Below are 22606 nucleotides of genomic sequence, written 5' to 3'. Positions count from 1 at the left end.
GCATGTATGTGTACAGTGTGCCGTGTTTGCCTTGGCTTGGCGATGGAATTAATTGAGCGAACACAGCTTCCATCTCCAGTCTGTCCGCAGGCAGATGGCGAGATTGACTCTGCACAGCCTCTGCAGACGGAGCCTTGGGCTGTAACGCATGCGCACGGGCAGTTCATTTATACCTGTGTGGGAATTCACCATTTACCTTTTTTGTTTGCATCTGCATATTTTCCAGTAATGTACCGGTAGTATTATAAATGTAGCAGGAGCAATTCTATCTGTTCCTCAGTGTACGTGCCAAGTGTCTCTGCCTGGCCCCCGGGAGATTAAGAAGCCTCACAGCCAGGCCGCCATTACCATTCCCGTGGCCAAATATTGCATTTCTAAACTCAATTGTTGATGTCATATCCCATGATGATCACAGCTGAGTAATATTGCCCACAGGTTTTGTTTACTTGCCGTGATGTCACATTTGATACCGAAGGATTTCTCCCATGACTTAATGTGAACTTTGCGCGACAGAATGAGACCTAATTTGTTCAGCCAGCCCCGGCTCAGGAGCTGTTAGCCAATGTGCCAGTCACAAAGTCCTGTACGTCTATGCAGAGTTGGGGTATTCATGCCTGTGTGTGTGTGTGTGCGAGTTTGTGCATGTGTGGATCGTTGTGTGTCGGTGCATGTGTGCAGACCTGCTGCAAGGCTCTCTGGATGTCTATGCCCTGTCCCCAAGGGGCTGGTGGGTTGGCGAGACACTCTCCAGCGTTGCCGCGACGAGAGATGTCTATCCTCTGTCTCCTCAGATTCTGGAAGGCTGTGGACATGACTTTCACCCCGTCATATGTTAGTGCGCCCATGTACTGCGGACAGAGAATCAAAACAGACGCGAGACTTACAAAAGAGTCAAAAGAGCCAAGACAGCAATTGAGATGTGCACTATGCCTCGATATGATGTGAGTATACTCCTCACATCTATTAGAATCTCATCTGTTTTATTTATCATGTTAAAAACATCATTAAAGAGCGTCCCAACTTGGATTTTGCATTATTAAGCCTTGCAGGTGGAAGCAATTTTAGCTGGCTGGACATCAATAACAAAATCACTTGCTGAATCCCAGACCTGAGCCAGCACATTCAGGTAAAATCTGGAAATATATTTCTTCAAAACATTTCCTGACCTTTTTTATGCTGCTCATAGTTAAATATTAGTGGATATAAACAAAATAAGGGAGATGCTGTAAAAAAAAAACAAAAAAAAAAAACAGCTAGTAGCTAGGATTGGCTTATCTTCACATTGATCAGCAAGCAAGAGTTGACGGAAACCCCAAAACTCTATTCAATGTTTTTCTGAACAATCTTCGTCAAGAACAACCAGGTTTCACTGATGCTGTTACTGAATGAGGACTTAAATGTAGCTGGTTCTGCATCAGTTTTGTTTTCATTAAGTCAAAAAGGTATATTAAAAGACTGTTTTCTAACTCCCGGGGAGACACGTTTGCATTGTATTTAAGCTGCAAGAGAGAGCATGGCTTTGAGCAGATAATAGGAAGGCTGAATGGAGAACCGTCATATCCTTGTGCGCTTTCAACCTTTGCTGTGGAACATACAGGATCTGAAAATGTCAGCCTTTTAAAACATGCCAGGGTAAAGATAAGGATCTAGATTAACTATGTAGACAAGCTAATTGCTAATAAAAGATGCTAATAAAGATTGAAATTTCTAGTTTTTACAGTGACTCCTCCCAGACACACACAGTATGAACTGTAGTAACCTCTTGTCCTAATACAAATAAACAGTGACCACTCGTGACAGCAAGGCCAGCGAAAATATATTAAAAGCTGTTCCTATACCATTTTTACATTGTAGCCGTTAAAGAGAAATCAAATTCAGCTAAAACCAGTATTGGGAATCAAAACAGAGATCAAAAATCTGCCACAGGATTCTGATTGCTGAATCTTTGGACAAAAACAAACAAACTAAAAACAAAATCTGTTTGTAGCCAATCCTATTTGATCAGAAAATCAAGCCTTTTGTGCTTATGTGCATTCTCTTAACTCCAGGAACTACAGAACAAGAACACTAGTAAAAAAAAGTTTATGTTACTTTGAGTCCAGTTTTGGGCACTTTGGAGTCTTTGTTGTCGAACTCCATCCACTGCTGGACAATGCGGCTCACGCTCGGCTCGGAGTTGTTAACAAGCTGAAAGCCAGTGATGTTGGCACCACCTTTCCTCAGGTCTGTCAGGTCGATGTCTAGGAAACCCTGGGACCGACAGCAAGACAGTCAGAGGTAAAAATTACGTTACCAAGGCAGTTGAAAAAAAAAAGACAGAAAATGCAACGGCTGGAATGAGGAACGTAGGACACTCAGTCAAAATGGGGCTGAGACATGGAACTGAAAGGGTGGCTTGTAGGTGGGAATGCTAAGAGATCCCAAGATGATGTTACCAGGTGTCAGTGGCAATTTACATAACAGGATGAGGTGATGCATAATGCAACATAGCACAGTGAGTGTTTTGCTCTTTTTTTTGCAAAGGTTAACTGAAAATTAAAAACTTATTTGAACATAATGAAACCAGTAGCATTCTAATGGTTCGTTCCCCAGCTGGAGTCGGTGGTCTGCGTCGTCCGCTCACACTGACACGCTCCAACTTTGAATCTTGACAAGAGCCTTTCTGTGTGGTGTTAGCACACTACTCCTCTGTAACCGTGACTTTTCTTTGGACACTTAAATATCTTCCCGCAGTAAAGAGAGGATGAAGGTTATGTCGAATCATAACCTCAAATTACCTTTAGTAAAGATTTGTAAAAAAGTCTTGAACTAAATTCAGCTTTTATTGTAGTAGCATCATATACCAAATTCCACATAAATATTTGTTTTTGTTAATTAAATTGTTAATGCTACAGATACACCTGGTTTTAGTAACTCATACAACCCACAATCTCTCCAGATCGGCCAGTCTTGGATCCAGACAGCTGCTCTCCTTTTTGTCACCCCACACGTCTCTTACAGAACTTGTTTCTGGGAACTGATTGAATCACAAAAGGTTATTTTTGTGCCAGGTAAACCATATCTGTGTTAATTCTGCCATATGGTTGGCTCAACATCCTAGTAAAAGACCAAGTGAATTAGCTTCCCAGCTGAAACATTATTTCAAAGAGCCCATGAAATAACTTCAATAAAGTCTCCAGAACCCTTTTCAGGAGAAGCAGGCCCGAAGCACCACAGATCCTCTGCCATTTTTCATCTTCCAAGTTGTTTTTTTCCCACATGTTCCTCCCTTGTTTCATGGAGAGTTTAACCCACCTGAAGAGTTTGTTGCCCAAAAATGCAATGTTAGTATTTTTATTTTTTTTAAACAGCTGGTAAGCCTGTAATTAACATCTAGCTGGTTCTATGGAGAACTGATGACCCAGAGACGCTAGTCTTTGCTACAGTTGTTTAACTGTGTGCTCTGGACATAATTTTCCCTCATTTGCTTTCCATCTAATCATTAGAAGGGAAACAAGCAAAATGAAAGTAACTGATTAAGACTTAGGTACTTCCTAGACACTCTGATCAACTTAAGAAATAAAGGATATATTAAAAAATGTTTTTGTCATAGTCTTGCACTGAAAATCTTTCTCATTAAGAGCCTAATTTTTTGAAACTTTTTGCCACATCCTGAATAAACAGGCTCATGTTATAGGCAAGGCAAGTTTATTTATAAAGCAGGTTTCAGTAACAAAATGATTTAAAGTGCTCAATTCCAATGATTGTGCATGGTGCAGTATCTATTTTAGGGGTCAATGCAGATATGTTGTTTTCTCCAAAGGTTTGTAATATTAAACTTCACTTTTTATTTTTTTTTTAAGGACAAAAGAAGTGGAAACATAAAATAAGAAACGTCATTTCAAGCAATAGTCGTCCAGGGGTAATCTGTGACGGTCTAAGTCCTCATAGGGTACAGTTAAAAATGAAAGGATCAAAATCTTATAGGATTCAGGGTAAAATACAGCTCCGGCTTCACACATCCCAGAACAGAGAAAAAAGAGATTAGGACGAACTGTATCTGTACTCGTGTTTTTCCCCTGGCTGATATGTAGGTGTTTTTTTTTCTGGAGAAGGAGAGAGATAGAATGGAGGAGATGGAGCTTCAGCTTCTCAGCAGGTGTCCTGTCACTGCGGGGAGAGGACGAGGCAGACAAATGGGAATCGGAACGGGTGGGAGATTCTCTGTGGTTTTTAAAAGCAGAGTTTTACCAGATGAAAAGAGAAAAGGGTGCTTCCTTACATTGTCACTTGCTTCCCAGGCATCTGTCTAATGGCACAAAGTGTTCGGTGATTTCTCTTTCTTCTTTGTTCCGACATTGTTTCATGAGGCTTTGGTTCTCTCTCTTTGCTACCTGTCCGTCTTAAAATATCACTTGTTTCACACCCTTTAATCTTTTATTTTCATACAGGCTACACAAAACGAGAAAAAGAACATCTAGCTGTTCAACAGTCTAAAGTATTCTAAAATAGCTCTCTATAATATTCCAGTAGCCTACATTTATTTAGCCAGGAAAATATCATTTAAAACATATGAAACATATAATCATATGTAAACAGTGACACAATTACTGGCACCCCGAACAATTTGATATAAAATCCACATTTCTGATTTATAAGTAGATCAGTTTTTAGAAATTACTGATCTGTGGCCTTCTGTTTTCCCCCAGCAATAAATGTGTGACATGCAGTGGGCATGTTTAATTGCCTTTTTTTAACCAGACAATGTGGTAACCATGTAAGAATCCAAAGCATCATGAACACGCTCTATATACATTTTGTAAGAGGAATGGTCAAAGTTGACAACTTCTTTGAGCTCCAGTCTTTAAAATGCCATATAGGGTGAGTGGTGACAAAAGGGATAGCACACGAGACTTTCATAATTTTGGTGTAAATAATATTTTTTTTAACTATTGGATTTTTTCCCCCTCCAGATTATTGTGCTCAAAATAAATGCTTATCGTTTTCAGTGTTATTTTATGCTGTTACAACACAAAGATGCATTTATTTGAGGCATCTGAAATATCTTTACCAAGGGCTCAAACAAATCTACTTTTCAGAGGGTCTGCATGCGTACACAGTGGAGTCTGCTTCCTTCTATCATTACGGCCTTTTAAAAGTTGTCAGGTGTCAGCATTTCTCAGGAAGACTCGTGTCTTTTCTTTGCTCTATGAATGGATTAATGTCGAGGAGCGAGCTGAAGAGGGTTACTATAGAAACTAGCCTTGGCTAATGCTGGACATGGAGGCGGCGTGTTTCCAACATGTACTGTAACCCCATTTAAGGGCTGAAAGAAATTCAAACTGTGCCCTCCTCGGATCCTCACACAGGTGCAGACGTGCAGTCCGGTAAGTTAATTAGCACTGTTCTGAAAAAGGTGCAAGGACAAAGAGAAACTCTTATTCTTGTATTTTCCCTTTTTTTTAAACAGGGCTTTTAATGGGTCCGTTATTAGCGACTGCGGCCACTTTGCAGATCAGCCGTTCCTGCCGTCCGAGCCTTATCATTTAAAATTAAATCTGGCAAACTGGCCAGACAAGAGAGATTGAACTAATCTAAAAGCCGAGTGGTGAGAAATTGTCAGAGCCAGCGGCTGCATATTAATGGAGTTACAGCCACAGCTTCTGCTGGTGTCAGTTTAGCCTACACTTTGCTGCATTTACCGAGCTCCCGTACCGGTCTACATGCTATTGGCACAGAGGAAAATGGCAGAAAAACAAAAGAGAGAGTTAATAGATAAAGCTCTCAGAGGCAGGCTGCCTGACCCTTTTCTGTCAAACTATGTCTGCACAGATTTTTCCCTCAGACTGTCACAGATCACCCTCCTGTGCTTTAGTCTATCGCCGAACCGCTGCAGTTTCTGCCGCTCTGACAGAGAAAGAACAGCCGAAGTGGAAAATGGAATGAGGAGATGTAAAACCAGATAGTTCCAGCCTAATTTATCGGGCGCGCACAAAGTCTATTAAACTGGCGATAAAGCACTGAAAGTCAGGAGCTCTGTTAAAAGCTCAATTTATTGCCAATCCAAATTCAATGGAAGTATGGAGTACGTGGGAAAAGTGTGTGAAGTGTGTGGCATTCTTTTGCGACAAAGAAGCTGTTCTGTCAGGGCAATTTCTTACCAGGTTGGCGAGGATGTAGTGGTAGCTCTTTGCGTTCTTTCCTTGTTCCACAATCTGCAATGAAGAGGGTAGAGGGGAAAGAAAGAAAGAGCAGACGCTTGTCAGAAACAAACGGAAGACTGAAGATGTGGGAGAGAAATATAATCAAAAAATAAGTAAGTGAAGCAGGAAAGTTAGAGCAACAAAACCACCGTTTTGGACATTTTAGTTATGAGACAATGATTCCTTTAGTTAGAAGAATAATGAAAATGTTCCCTTTTCTTTCCTCGTTCTGTAGAATTAGAAGCAGTGGTAAGACCGGACTGCTTCTAGATATTATCTCCTTTTACTTTTTGGATTAGTGCAATGTTGGGTTTTTCTTTTCAGTGTGAAACTGTGAATTATTCCATCCAATCAGTGCTTCTTTCTCGATCTCTGCCATTGGTAATGCACGTGCCATCTCACGAGAAACATTAAATCAGGAACTAATAGACTCAAAAACAGCTTCTTTCCAAAAGTTGTAAGGGCTATCGCCCCCTGCTGAGCGGTTTGTGGTCTGTTACATGTTTGTAATCACACTACTGGTAATGCCTATTTGCACACTCATTCCTCAGGCAATGTCTGCTGGCACAGTTCTGTAAATGAAGGCTTAAGGTTACTGCACAGCATTTACTGTGGGCATGAATGTATCGCATAAGTAATTAATATAATTTGCAAAGAGACTGACTTTTTGGACTTGGTAAAACTTGCCTTTTGATGCTGATAGGGAGGTTTAGGTATAGGATTTGAGGCCATTATAAACCCTGATCTCTGTCCCAACTAGGGTCACCCCCCCCCACACACACACACACACCTCCAGACCCTATGTTACAGCTCAATGTAACTTCTGCATGGATGTTAAACTTTTAGAAAATGTAATTAACTAGCTTTTAGAGATTAACACTTTTTACAGCTTATTAATAAAAAAAAACTTTTGCATAAAGTTAAATATTGTTTAAATTAATCTTGGCTGCTGCACCTTGTCTGACTGGCAGGTGTTTTTTTGGTGTGGAGTAAAAAGGATTCAGCTGCTTCTTGCATGATTCGCTTTGGTGTTGCTTCACCTCGCACTCGCCTCCCTCTGAAACTGAAAAAATAACTTTGGTGAACTTCATAAAAAAGCTCTCTGAGAATCGCCTTTCTCTGGCCTCACCCAGTTAGAAACCGTTCTCCAGTCTATGTTGCAGCTGCAGTTTCTTTTCTTTGACGTAGTTTCCTTAGTAATCTGTATGCATCAAAACCCTTGTCATTTTTTCCCACGAGCGTCCCGGTGCGCAGCTGCACACGAGGTGCGACGCTGCAGGATATCGATTGACAGCCGACGCAGCTCTTATTGACGAGGACTGCGCCTCTGCGTTATTTCAGAAAAGCACACGTCGAAAAAATTTTTTGACCCAGTATAATGCGAGACATTGCTTCAGCTTGTGGAACAGCGGGACAACAGTGAAAAATGTTGGACAGTGCCGCACACATCCGGACATCTGGTCACCCTAGTCCCACCTGAAATCTTGAGGACAAGGCTGAAAAGGTGTGTGTGAGCAAGATGGCATACAAACCTGACTCAGTTCTGTCAGACGGAACAGGCTAACGTTCTAGTAAGCTATCTTGAATTGCTTGTAGAAGGATCCTCAAAGCACTCGACACAAGTCAACTGTTTTAAAGGCAAAACAATTATGGAAATGTATGCAAACTGAATTTGGTTTAATAAACTTTCTTTACCTCCCTTCCTCAAGATAGAAATGTGATAAATATGGACGTGCTTTTATTTAGATACAAAGCCATTGTTGTCTGCAAGGAAAGTATAACATAAATATCCCATTTATATAATTTTATAATACCAGTAAAGTGTTTGGGCATACCTTTGTCATTCAACATTTTTTTCCTTATTTTTATTACTTTCTAAATTTTTTCTAAATACTGTAGTGTTTGTATAAATAATTGTCATCCTGTTGATGGGATATTAAAAATAAATAAAGTGTGTCCAACCCTTCGACTAGTAATGCATAGGCCTACGGATGTGCATGAATTATAATTTTAAGAGCAAATATTTATAAAATGTCTGCAGCTTGCAAACAGATACAATGAACAAATCAAACCAGCCTTCTCTCTAAAGTGGGAGACGGACCATAGAAAGAGGGGAGTCGAGTAAGATCAGTCTGATCCCTATCACGTTGTACAAACGGCGTGAGAGAGAGCATACTGAGGCGTGCAATCAACCGACTGGGAGATGGGAATCAGCCAGTTTTCTCTTGATCAGCTCAGATTGGTGATTAGCTGCTCCAATACATGCAAAGTGAATATGAACTTTTTCTGAACTGAATAAAAAAAATACGGTAAATGTTAGGGTGATTTGCTTCAAAGCAGAAATTGGAATTGTCACTGGATGGAAAACTACTTCCTACGTCTATCACAGAACCTGCACCAACTTTTTTTCTTTTCTTTTTATAAGCAATAGTCATTAGGAAAAAAGAACAAAAGACCAAAATCGGATTTACCAAGTCAAACCTGAAACCAAACCACAAATAAGTATCAGCCATGATTAAGCCTAATCTTTACACAGAAGGTTTTTGCTGGAGAATGTAAGTTTGAAAGCTTGAAACTGTTTTCTGAAGAGTTTATCTAGCATTCACTGTTGATATCACTCCAAGATGTGTGTTGAGAGCTATAAAGCCTTGAAATTGCATATAGTGAGATTGGCAGACAAGAAGAGAATTTTTGTTGTGCTTTTTTTCCCGCACGGTGTCTCTGCTGATTTCTTTTAGTAGTTAGACTTCAGTTCAAGAACAGGACTGATTCATCCAACCATTCACAAACTGTAGAGCTATACGTGTTAAAATACACCTTGGCTTAAAAGCATTTTAAAGGGTAAGTCCAACCATAAGTTGCAGTAAAATGAGTTTCCCTTTGACAATCAGGCAATGAAATGAGAATTTCTTCCTAAGCTTGACTTCATTTTGCCTTTTAACTGCTAGATCTCGGTTGAGTTCAGCACTAAATTAAATAACACTCTGCATGCCACTTTAAAGCTTGACTGGCTTGATAATCCAAAATCCAATTCTCTTTTTATCGTCCACAAAACCACCACTGTGTCAACTTCAAAGAGAAATTTGAAACTTCCTTTTTTTTTTTATTGAGCCAGTTACAGCTCGTTCAATGGTTAAAGAACAAGGCAATATTAAAATAGCGGATTCTGAACAAGAGATAATTTTTTTTCTAAGTAATCAACAATTTGTGCATTTCCAGGTTATGCCCTTTTCTGGGTCTAAATGTATGCATGTTTAACATATTTCTCAGAGTTTTAGGCTGCTGATAAATGGAGTTCACGTCTGCTCTTCATAGGGACAGAGTTTACGAGCACTCATGAATACTTAAAATGTGCATCACCTGGCCTTTGCTGACAACGCCAGCCGACAAGCCATAACAGTTTAATTAGCGATGAATGCGCTGGTATGGACAACATGGAGCTCCAGCTCTCTCTGCGAGTATTAAGTAGATTTCGACCCAGTAGCAATAGCTAGCGAGCCCCTAAAATAATTCATGAATGAAACTGCCAAACTGTGCGTAATTACATATTAATGACCTTTGCATTAGCACGAGAGTGCAAATAGGTTAATATTTCCTAAATTAGGAGTGTTGGTTTGTGTGTAAATCTTATAAATGCGTGTTATATCAGAGAAGGGCTAATAGAAAAACAACACATTGAAGTGATGTAGAACACAATAAACACCGTATAATACGGCAAGCTTTTCACATTGTGTTCAGTCTTGGGGGGAGGGGGGGTGCAATTGTTTTGTGTACGTGTTGTGTGTCTAATGACTGTAGGTCACGACAGAAGGTGGCATTTGTTATTAATGGTGACACCAGCACATAGGCGAGCCCTGTGGCAAGGCCTCAAGCAAGGAAAACTGGAGAGAAGGAGGGGAGTCGCAGCCCATGCAAATAACAACGCACACGGCACCACACTGCCACAGTGGACGGTCAAACGGAAAGGTTTTTGGCATTAGTCGCCTTTCAATTATGCATGCAAATCTGAAGAGTCACTCAGAGTTCATTTTCAAAAGAATACGTCACTTTTTCTCTCTTAGGGAGCAAAACGCACACAAAAACCACTCTACTGGTAGATTTTCAACCACTAAAAATATTCTTTGAGATGGCACCAAAAAAAAAAAAAAAAGAAAGAGGAAACAACAACATTCTACTTATGAGAAATGACCCTCAGGATGGTTTCTGTGACATTATCATAACACCTTTTGTGTACTGTGTGAGTTGAACTCAGGAGTCAGTTTAAAGGGCAAAGCATGCAGAGGCGTGTTTTAGCGTGTGCATGTGTGTGTGTGTGTGTGTGTGCGTGTGTGTGTGTGTGCGTGTGTGTGGTTCACTGCATTTGTCATTGTCTGGATGTACAGGGACAACAGTGCGGAGGCAGCGAGCACATGTCAGTGATTGATGGCAGCCGTCTGAATGGAGAACTTCTCCGGTTCAGCTCCTGTAAACCGGCACAACCTGATGCAATAACCTGAACTTTAGACACGGGGGCCGTCAATAACGGCACTGCGCAGCAGCCTCAGTCGAAAGAAAGGCACCGTGGAGGCGTACGTTCCTTTTATAAGCAATATCACGGAACAAATGGGAAAATCTAATTTCAAAACTGTGTGAACATTATCAATGAGTAAAATAAATTATACCTTGTTGAGTAAAGGTCACTCAGAAAAAGGCAGTAATGAACCACTTAAAGTTTTAAAAAGTTTTGAAATAATGGGTTCTTGACTTTGGAGCAATATAAACAAATGCAGCTCAGTTTGAGGTGAAGACAGAAAAGTGTGTCTTAGAAATAAAATAGACTGAACGTCAAAGTCATCATGGCTGACGACGCGATAGAGAAGCAGACATATCTGGAAGAGTGTGTTCTTTATTGTTCTTACACATTGCAAATATTACACACCTATTCATTTCCCTTCTCTTTATTTTGTAACCTAATGTAATCACCTGAAATGCAACTGTTGCACTCAGAGAACACTATCCTCTAATAAGCTTGTATATTTTTGACAATTTGGAAAAGTTAAAAAGAATTTCTGTCTTATAGACATTCATTGCTCCAATCAGAATCCGAGTAACAACTTTGATGAGATGTGGAGTGCCTTCCTTGTGTCTGCTGGATTTTAGTGTGACCCATTTAATGCAGGCTCGGTTGTTTGCTTTCCTTCAACACAAGATGATGGTGACACATCCACCTCAACACCAACTGACACTAGCATGAAGACTTAATTTCCTGATATGAAAATGCTAATAAACTTTAGGTATCTAAAGTCACTGCACGTTATGTTTTTGCTCTCCTCCTTGCTGGGTTTGTCCTGCATTTCCATTATACCAAAAGGTTTTCAGGATACAAAATGAGCAGACGATTATTCTAAATGACACTGTTTTAACTTGATTATTTAACTTCTGCTTCCTTCTTTAAGGAAAAAAAAGAACAACACAAAAGTTTAGATTTTAGTACTGTTACTTTAGAACTTACATTCTTAATCATTTCAAAGCTTTGAATGATTAACATAAAATAGCCATTAAATAAAAACACTGCAGGATTTTAACCCTTAAACAGGCAGGAGTGGAAAATAAGTTGCAAAAAATAATTAAATTGTATCACTCATCTCTTTAGGCCCTAAGTGAAATATTTCCACATTCAAAATTTATATATATTCAATATTTTGGATTTTATGAGTTGTATCTCCCAGGATACGTTGCCCTATTAAGGTATAAGAAACTAAATTGCATTTAATGAAGATCTTTCTTTATTGACCTATGTAATAATTAGGTCCCGTTGAAAAGACTTGTGTTGTTCCGCTCCAAACATTCGGCTCCTGTGGCCCTGTTCATTATTTCATTCCAGCAACACTTGATTCACAAAACAAATAACACCAAAGCAAATCCAGCACAAATGGTTAGGAGCAACTCTGACCACAGCTTCTGTGTTCTGCCTTATTGATCTTTGTCTAACCCAGCCTGAGAAGTTCTCACTGCATTACCAGGGCTAAGTTTATTAGCACTCTGGAGACTAAGAGGATTTTCCCATATTTTTCCTCAACATTTCCCCTAAGGAAGCACCTACGTCTAACACAACAAGCATTTATTGCATCTTCACTTGAACATGTTCTCAGCTTTTTGTACCCAGACGTAAGTTTTTAGGCTAGAGCAAATACAGAAAACACATCTTGGACCAAGTGCTGAAAAAACTGAGATGTTTGCTGAAGAGGCGTAAGTGCTTGATATGGATTTGCTTTAGTCTGTAGCGTTAAAGAAAAGTAGTGAAATCTCTGAAAAAATGTAGTACATAAATGCAAATTATACGCCCCAAACAAAATATAAATCACTTATACTGACAAGGCTTGCTTCTATTTCTGCTTTCATTCAGTACAGTACATAATTTGTGTGGATGCTTTCATGCTTCTAGAGATGAAGCATAATCTGCAGGGTTGTTATTTCCTTTTGTGCATGCCAAATATTAGCAGCCTTTCAGTGAATTAGGGGAAAAAGTTTGTAATTCTGCACAATAGGTTTCCAGCATTTTGAGCAGCAAATGCTGCCAATCAGGAAAGAAAACTTTGATAAACGAATGACCTGCTTTATAATAACATTAGGGCCGATATTAATGGACAGAGGTTGCAAGACAGATTATAGTTCAGCACATCAGACATTAAGGCAATTCTCACACCATGACATAATAATTCTTAATGCAATTCAACTGCAATTCAATACTGTATGGATTATATATTTCTGAGACATTAATCATACCAACCACTTTTATTTTGTTGGTTACTATGAGTCACTAGCCAATGCTTTGAAACGTCCAGTCGAAAAACAGCCCCATTATGTAACTGTAAAGCCATAATGAACAACCTTGGATTTAAAAGGGAAGAAATGTTGATGTACTGTAAGTCTCTTTATCCAGGTAAAAAAGAGCCGTGAACTCTGAAAGTAACACACTGGTTGCTTGCTTTTTACAACCATTAAAGCCGGGCTCAGTGCAGAAACAGATTACTGTGTTTTGTACTTTCGCATAAGAAGGATTGAAAATGCTACAATTTTACAGTTTATGATTGCCCGTCTGACTTGAGAGAAGCAAAAATAAATGGGTCTTCCCGGGAAGGTTTTTGAATTTGGTTTTAAAGGACTACCTAAATCGACTCCAGAATTCACACACTGACAGGTCTGCCCGGTGAAATTGTTGTTGATGAGCTGCAAATGAAAATCTATGTTTAGTGGACAGACAGCGGCGATGCCAAGCTCTGTTTTCTTTCAGCCGTGTAGGGGTGAGTGGGTGACAATCCAATCATGGGAAAAAAAAAAGAAAATGGCAGCTGAAAATGCAATCACGGGAGTTTTGAATGGTTCCTTTTCTTAATGCTCCAGAAGAAAATCTACCTGAGCTGAACAAAAAACCACCTCTACCTTCCGCGTGTGGCCCATTCTTTCACATTTTACAGTGGCATAAGCAAATACCCCTTGAACTTTTCCCATGTTTTCTGACATTACCACTAGATTTCAGGGTTTTTAATTGGGATTGTATGCGATCAGTTCTAAAAAAAAAAAAAAAATTGCACAGTGTTTTTAAACTCTTTTCACAAATAAAAACCCGATAATAGGGTGTGCATTTCTACCCTTTACTCTGATACCCCTAACTGAAATCCAGAGTGACCAATTGCCCGCAGAAGCCCATATTCTAAATGTGTGTTATTAGGTTTCAGTATAAACACAGAAGTTATGTAAAGGCCTCAGAAGATTGTCAGAATGCATGAGCGTCATGAACGGCATCATGAAAGACCAAAACTGAACATTTGGGCCTACATACAGAACACTATGTATGATGGAAAACCATCACTCTAGACCACAGGTACCCAACTCCAGCTCTCACAAACCATCCCTTATTGTGAAACATGCTAGAGCTGACCTTCACAGGTACTCTTCATCCAATATTAGTGAGCTTGTGGTAGGGCTGGACAATAAGGAAAGTATTCAACGTACCATGCTTTGTGGCACATGTGAGGTCTGAAATGACAACACTGGGACTATTTAAGCATACATTTCCATAGCAACCATTATCCGTCTGCATCTAAGTCGCTGGACGCGTCACTCACCCTCCTCCCCCACCCCATTCGGAAAATCTTGGTGTGCCAATTGTATAAAAGATGGTGTGATGACACCGTCGGAAATGTAAAGAGACCATCAAGAGATACAGACCTTTCAGCGTTATAGATGTTGGATTAAAAGAATGATGGAATGATAAAGATAAAAAAAAAAACAGCTGTAGATCAATGCGTACTGATAAGGAAGAGATATTAAACGTATGAGACGTTTAGCACGAAGCCATCCTGGAGCAGAGATTTCAGCACATCTCTAATAAAACTGTTCGGCAAACTGAGAAAAGGGCGACGGCGTTTATTATCACTGCCTTCACCAAAGGGTGTTTGTTTGGTTGCAGTGGTCCTAATTAATTCGCTTAGCCATGTGAAACAGCTTTTAATCTCATATCGGCGCTGCTGCTTTTTTCAGTCGAACACAGAACTCATTTGAAACAGTCCTTATGACTTACATTGACTTATTAAGTATGATCAGATTTCCCTTATACAATGTACAGTATTCATTTAAAATAGTACAGCTTTCTGCATCATAAGTGCACACGTATTAGGCTGCTTTAAGCGCTTCTTCTCTGACGTGTCGGTGCTCAGTTTGAGCTCATCTGTGCTATATTACTGTGTCATCTGCTGTAATTTAGTGCTCTTAATCTCATCGTTGCACGGGAGTTTGCTTGCCTGTGTCAGGGTCCATTTGGAAAGTCATTCTAAGATAATGCTATAAAAATGGATCATTTAACACACTTTATGGTCAGATTACACTGTATTTATTTTAAGCTAAAACCATAACCTGCAATTAGTTTTTTTTTTACTAATGAAATGTGCCAGTTAAAAAAAAAAAAAAAAACACTCCTCATCCAGTCACTTGAAGTATTCAAGATCATCTCTAATGTTGAATTATAAGGAAAAACATCACCTAAAACATTTTGTCTCCTGCTGTTGAAAGGAGGGTCAAAATCTGACTTACTGTCCGAATTAGAGAGTTGGCTATGAGGAACAGATTTCTAAATATCATATAGTAACATTTAAATGATGTCTTACAATAAAGCCAAACTGTATGTTGATATTATTTTTAGGCCATATAGCCCAGCCCTTGATTGTGCTATTTGGTAAAAAAGAATCAGATTGTACATGTTAAAAATAGCTGGAAGCATCACCCCCCCCCCCCCACACACACACAGACAAAGAAAAAAAGGAGTTTGCTGAATTGTTGCTTTCCTTTTACATTTTCACTTGTAAAACACTTCTAAAATCATGTATAATTTTCCTCTCCTTCACTGCAAAACTTTGTAGTAGTCTATCATTAAAAATCCCACTGAAAAAGAAAAGAGTGGTTTATTTTTTTTACCTCTTTGAGAATGCCAGTGAGTCGCTCAGTCTCACAGTCAATGATAATCTGTCCCTCCTTCCTCTTGTCCAAATCCTGGAACACTTTCAAGAAGGACGCCCCCGTCATGCTCTCCACATTGACTGAGGTCACCAGCCAGTTCTTCTCCGCTGCCGTGTCCAGAACCTTCTGCAGCACCGAAAGCCCTGAGCGAGACAAGACAAGGAAAACATGCTTCAGCAGCTGTGGACGCTGAATAAATAAACTTCAGAGGCATGTTTCCACCAAAGTTCTGCAATACACATGATGGGCATCTGGTTGGTGTTTGTCTCCAGAAAGCAGTTCATAAATGTCTGCATCTCGTAAGGAAGCGTGCCAAAAACTTCAAACCCGATTCTGCTCACATTCTGCTCCAGTTATCATATGAGCTGGGAAGCAAATTAAAGCACCTTGTGAACCAAGCAAAAGCTGTGCGGAGACCCACATTTCTTCTTATAAGCTTATCCATCAGAATCTCCCCTGTAGCTTTAGTGATAAAGTGTAACGAGCAGGACAGTCCATTAAGCACCCTGACACCTACAGGTGTGCTTCTCCAGCTTGTGCGCAGCCGGCCTAAGTAATCACCACTTTCATGCTAACAAATAATCGGCCGGGGCTTCATCACGGTCCGCGCGCACGCTCGCAGCCAGGCTTTTGCGTCCTTTAAGCAACAATTACAGGTGGCGATGCTCAATTACACTGTCGCCGATGTGCCGCTGAAACACTCGAAACATCACAGAGAAGAAGAGTGGCCAATGAGCTGAGGGCTTATGGTAAGACAGGAAATAAAAGGCGATTAGGGAACACATTGATCTTGAGCTCTGATTTACAGTCTGACTCAGTGTTGTACTTCTGTGCCGCTGCTGGCAGAGGGCCGATCAGATTCCTCTCAAGCTGGCAGCCATAGTTGTTCCGCAGAGTAAATAAAGTAATTTCACCCACAGTGAACTGGCTGCTATAATCTAAATGAATTGTAGCAATTAGAAAGATTTTGAGAAGCAAACCAGTATTTGATTTGGTTGCTGTTGTTTTTTTTTTTTTTTCATTTTCTTTTACTGCCCTGATGATCATTTTATAGCCACATATTTACCACGTCTGGTGGTTCCGTTTCTGGTTTATCAACAAACTACATTAATAATACAATAATACAATAATGCACGCTTCATCAAAATAAGAATAATAAATGCGCCTGTCGAGCGTGAAAGATGGCCACGTGGGCTTATTAAAATGCACAGCAGCTGCTCTCCAGGAAATTCCCGCTGCCTATTTGACACCAGGTCATTAACAAAAAAAAAAAAAGACAAATGGCGTTCCAACATCACATATGACTGCAACATGTTAATAAATGAGAAAGCAAAGAAAAATGTGCGGCCGTTGAGAGGAAATTAGATGCACGGGAGGCATTCCTGCTAAGCAACATGGAGATGTACCCCCTTTTTTCATGGTGCAGTTTTCTATCCACTGCTACTAATGAGTGAATAATTGCAACTCTTGGTGGTGACAGGTTGAACAGTAGCTGTGTAACTGATGACAGGCACGGGAACACGGGAGATAATTAATCACTGCTGTGAAAAAGATCAGTAGGTCAGCTATCACTGACTGGAGTCAATTTCAGGTGTCTAAAGCTTTCAGCACCCTACGTGGCACCATCCAACTTAAACAGTTTTAAAAGGACATCGCTGACTTATTTTGTATTTCTTATTTATTTTCTGGCAATGGTAGCCTTTATTTGAACGTAGGCTGACAGGAAATCGAGTTGCGGGAGAGGAGATGCGGCATAGGGCAACAGGCCGGGACTCGAAACCAGGACGGCCGCGTCGAGGTCTGAGGCCTCCGTAAATGGGTTGCGCGCGCCACCACTGTGACCCCAGAGCTGACTTTTTTTTCCCCCATTTTTAAAATGTCCTCTAATAGCTTTTGTTATTTCCTTAAACCCTTACAATAGTTATGGAGTCGCAAGTGATACTGAGATTGAGTAGATAATGCTCCAGTTCTAAACTCAAGCGGATTATGTTCAGTACTTATTTGCATATCGAAATCCAGAAGGAGGATGTATAATTACCAAACCAAAACCTAAAGCTTTTACCACAAAAAAAGCTTCAAACTGGCACATTCTTTAAACCCTAATGTTGTGCCATCAAGCCATGAGGAAAAATCAGACTGAGTTGTGAGCAAAGACATTTGACAGCAAGGGGGTTTTACTGCTATAAAGCCAAGCTCCCACAGACAATCATCCTAATTGCCGCTGTTTCGTCGGAACGGCATTGGGGGGAAACACCCACCTCCTCTTTGCCTTTGGATTCTCAAGGAGAGGGTCCGTGTTGAGGAGACCAGCATGGGACTCAAAGACTCACAAGCATCTCCAGGGTCGACCAAGCTGAGTAAAGTGTGCTCCTAATAATCAAATAAGTGGTGGTCTGCCTAAGCTGTGCAGGAGAGAGCTAGCTCGAGACAGTGCGGAGCGGTCTCCTCGCCAGGCCAAGCTGAGACAAGGGGCTGGTCTGAAGTTCCCCGCTACAGTGCTAAGTTCCACATGTTGGAGGCCGGACTACGATCCGGGACCGCCCGCAGGCAAAGTGTCTCTAACAGCCGCGTGGCCGCATGCCGCTGATCAGAGAATCAGCCTTCACCCTGCTTCAACCGCTTCCAACTGGATGCCCAACGTGAACCAAACTGACACAGAGGCACCGACAGGTTTGGCAGAGAAATAAACATGGAAAGTAAAATGGTTTGGTTAGAAGGTTTACTTAATGCGTTTTGATGGTGTTTGTAAAACACGTGGAGCTTACAGGATAGCTCCCGCTAGCTTTTTCTAAACCACGGCATGCTAATGTAGTTCGAGTGTGGTTTTTTTTACGGTTATAACAAATGTTATCTCCACAAGGGTTTTATACATTGATGGAATATTAATGTTTGTGTTATCCGGTCCGCTCATTACGACCAAAATAAAGCCAAAGCTTTTTAAATTAACGGCAAATGTCCGCTAGCCTAATGCTATTAGCTTCCAGATAAAAAATTTTCTTCCCGGATATGTGACTACGGTTCGTTTCAAACACAAGGTTTGTTTCATTTCACTACACCATTGCTCGATAGTGTTACAAGCATTATTTGCGCATTAGTATGGAACATTGATGTTGATTTAATGGTGTTTTTTCATAACTTTAAGATTAACCGATTTCAGCGACCAATCGTTACACGACCCCTAGCTTCCCGGAGGAAAAATCGCATGAACAAATCAAGTGTCCTAAGGTTACTGAGCAAATCATTCTTTAAAATGTTATTTTATCAAATAATGTTTTGTTTGGTAAATGACTTGTACTTGTATAGCGCTTTAACTAGTCTTGATGACCTTCAAAGCACTTCACACTACAGTTTAGTCATTCACACCATAAATGTGGTGAGTTATGTTAGTAGCTACGCCTGCCCTGGGGCAGGCTGACAGAGGCGAGGCTGCCATACACTGGCGCCACCGGGCACTCTGACCACCGCCAGCAGGCAAAGTGTCTTGCCCAAGGACATAACGACGGAGCCAACCTCTGCGCTGTCACTCTCAGGCTTGACTCAGGATTTGCATTGACACACACACCAAAGGTTTGAAATGAGTTAAGCTAATTTAACCTCATTCCACATTCTTTAAGATTAACTGGTTCTTTAACTTAGATGTGCAGTGAACCAGGACTCACTGAATCATACTGATGATAATGATCAGCCATTTTATTTTGTATTTGGATGTTAATTTTATTTCTGTTAATAAATTCTTGAAATTGAAGAGAAGCTGTTACTCCTTTATTCTATATGTGTGCAGAGTTTGTTGTTAAAAGAACGTCAGTGCTCGGATCATCCTTTGTCCCAATATCAGCTCAGGGCTGATATTCACCGGACAATACCTAACAGACAGAGTTATTTTATTAAACATTAAATAACTTTGAACAGTGTGTAATAGCACAACACAAAATACATCATGTATACTTATTAAAATATTTTGTTTCAGCTTTTAGATATGGGCTTGTTTCCTGTATCAAAGTGTGCTGAGGTTGTAAAAAGTATTTAGAATTAAACATACAAACAGCATCTCTATAAAGCAGCCAACATCAGGGTTTGGTTCTAGAGCAGATAGCCCAACTAATAAAGCAGCTAATATCAGCTTGTTACACTGCCATTGTTACTCCATAAAGACAGGAGGCGCAACAGAGGTTAATGTGTTGCAAAAAAAGAATGTGAAAATTCCTACTGACCTGAAATCCCCAAGACTAAGATGAGCGGAGTGGTGTATGCAGTTCAGTGCATTGAGGAATGTTCTTGTTGTACTACACAGAGAAGCTTAGCTTCAGTTGTCTTTTCTTTCTACAATTGAAGTAATTACTATGCCCTGTTAATATTTTTACTGGAATGTGAGTTATTATAGGAGTATTGTGAACAAACCCTGGCTACTGAATGCATCATAACAGGCTCATAGATCTGTGTATCATTTTCCATCGACTAAGATTTCCAGCCTGGATTGTTTCTAAACACAAATATTGAATGCATCTGTTTCCTAGGGTGGATCTTATTTTTATTTTGATATCAGTGTGGCTTGACTACCAATATTGCAATATCCATTTTTTTTATTTATTCCATCTAAGCTTTATCCTCTTCTGCTTCACTTGTCTTTTTGAATTGATGTTTTTGCATCAAATACTATCTCCTGCTTCTAAATGGGCCTAATGCATCCCTATAAATCAGAGCCAACCTGACAAGGAGCCCCTCAGGAGAAGCAGATACAAAAATGGTCCTCCAAAGGCATCCTGGAAGAGAATAAAATCATAATGGAATCTGGCTCTGATAAGCACCTTTTTAGCCAGAGGCGGTACATGGAGACCTCGGCGTCTGGCAATTGAGAAAAGAGAAAATAACAGCTTGGCAAACCATTTTCTGAATATTGCTTATGGTAAGGTTAATGGCTTATCAAATGTGTTTCCTACTCTTTGCTTTTGAAAGTAAAACAAATAAAATAAAATAAAGATAAGCTACTCTTTCATCAAGCAAGATAGATAGCTAAAGGAAATAAAAGATTTGACCAGTGCTATACATGTCACATAGTTGTGAGAAGAAAGTAAACCCTATCTAAAGTTTAGGTTTTAAAGATTTTGAATGCATCTCGAGAGGTTTTGTGTGTTGCAATTTTTTTCATAAGGTTTTCCAATTTGGAAAAATGCTCTTTGTTCAATAAATTAATGACAGTGTAATGGTGGCAATAAAAACCTTAACTCCGTTGTACACTTGAAACTAGTTCAAGAAACTTTCAAGAACGACATAACACATGCGTACTTTCAGTCGGGCCTGGCCCTGCCAGGTGTCACTGTGGAGCTCTATGCTCGCTTAATGTAAAGTTTTCTAAAGACAGATTCCGTCGGCGGAAAAAAAACCATTTATGTCTACATACCTAAGTTTAAGCTCAGCAGGCTAAATCCTCTTGAGGCGCTCTGAAAATGGGCCTGACCCATTAACGTGTGTTTAGATAATAAACATCTGAAATCACTGCGCGCATGACCAACACGCTCTCAGCAGACAGCCTTGGGGCACAAATACTACAGCCCCAACCTCAGATCTCCCAGTTAACACTAGGACTCCCAGAATTCTGATATCGCTAGAACTCCCACCGAATGTCACTAATATGACTGGTGACATTCTGACCAATGGAATGCGACATTAGTGATGACAATCTCTACTAAAATGGTTTTAGCTTTATCAGCCCATTATGGTTACATAGACCTAATAATGAGGTCTAAATATCTAATTTTATCAAGGCCTGCAATGTATACTGAAATTATTATTTATAGTGTAAGATGGTATTGAAAACAACATTGTAAACAGTACACTGATAATGAACATATTAAAAATCAAATATTCAATAAAACCACAAGTGGGATGACATAACAAAAAACAGATCAAATACATGTTTTGCATGTCACAGCCACATCCACTTACATTTCCCACACACCACCTTTTTAAATTTGTGACCGACATCATGTGAGCTGTTTTTTTGTACAGGGTAGACACACCTGACACTTTTGCCTCAAAAAACGTGGCTCCTCCGCGGCAGAGGGTTCGCTGACCAGTGGCTCTTTGTTGCGCATGGTTAGCAAAAAAGTGTTTTGCCAGTTCCAGGATAAAATCTCTGCGTGAGATGGTCACATTCAAACTTTTCCTAAAGAAAATCAATGCATTTATAGCAGCTATGTCCCGGAGATTGTAAAACACTGCCACAGGCCACCTTCATGTGGGAGCTTTCACCCAATCCTTCCTAATCATCTGATCCAACACATCCATGCCCACCTTTGTGTGGTTGTAATACAGGCTCTGGTTTTGCCTTTGGGCCACTGAGGGTAGCGGCTGAGGTGTGGGCAGTGCTAAGCACAAACACATTTTTTTGTGCTTTGCTCTGATAGACAGTGTGTGTCACATGGTTCTTTTTCAGCACCTTAGTACTGAACAGCGGATTTTTTTCTGTGACACGGTAAGGAGCTCTCTTGTTCTTTCATTCATTGTGCCAATAAGACTCATGTTCTTGGCCTGCAGTTCTTCTGCAAGTTTTAGAGATGTAAAAAAGTGGTGGTTACATTTATTCCTTTCCCATAAAAGGCTCCACCAGTTTCAGCAGCATACTGTCCCCCAGCTGCTGACCCACCATGCGCATCTCCTCTCTGCCTAGATCAGCGTTCAAAATTTATTTAGTTTTGGCATGTGCTGCAAGCCATATTTTGATGCCGAACTTATCTGGCTTATTTGCCATGTGCTGCAGAAAGCTGCATCGGGCTTTGGTTGGAAGGAGCTGCCTGTCTATAGTAATGTTGGCTCCAGGTTTGTAGCAGGAGATGCTGTTGTTCATATAACCTTCCCATACCTTGTTTATCAGAGTAAGTTTGGAGATTTGGATACGTCCTCGGCCTCAGTCAGTCCATTCTGACTCGGAC

The 22606-nt window shown here is 40.2% G+C and overlaps 1 protein-coding gene across 1 annotated transcript in view; it reads right to left on the bottom strand.

Annotated features, from left to right (window-relative positions):
• The window catches only part of gria1a (glutamate receptor, ionotropic, AMPA 1a), a gene marked incomplete at its 3' end in the record, with an annotated part of 96901 nt that overhangs the window by 36442 nt on the left and 37853 nt on the right, over positions 1–22606 (bottom strand). Inside the window, 4 exon segments of the mRNA XM_036127749.1 lie at positions 681–848; positions 2092–2250; positions 6141–6194; positions 15636–15820. Coding sequence (XP_035983642.1) covers positions 681–848; positions 2092–2250; positions 6141–6194; positions 15636–15820 — 566 coding nt within the window.

This window comes from Fundulus heteroclitus, chromosome 23, assembly GCF_011125445.2.
Source record: "Fundulus heteroclitus isolate FHET01 chromosome 23, MU-UCD_Fhet_4.1, whole genome shotgun sequence".
Classification (NCBI taxonomy): Eukaryota; Metazoa; Chordata; class Actinopteri; order Cyprinodontiformes; family Fundulidae; genus Fundulus; species Fundulus heteroclitus.
The sequence above is the reverse complement of the archived record's forward strand: the minus strand, read 5'-3'. Positions and strand labels throughout refer to the sequence as shown.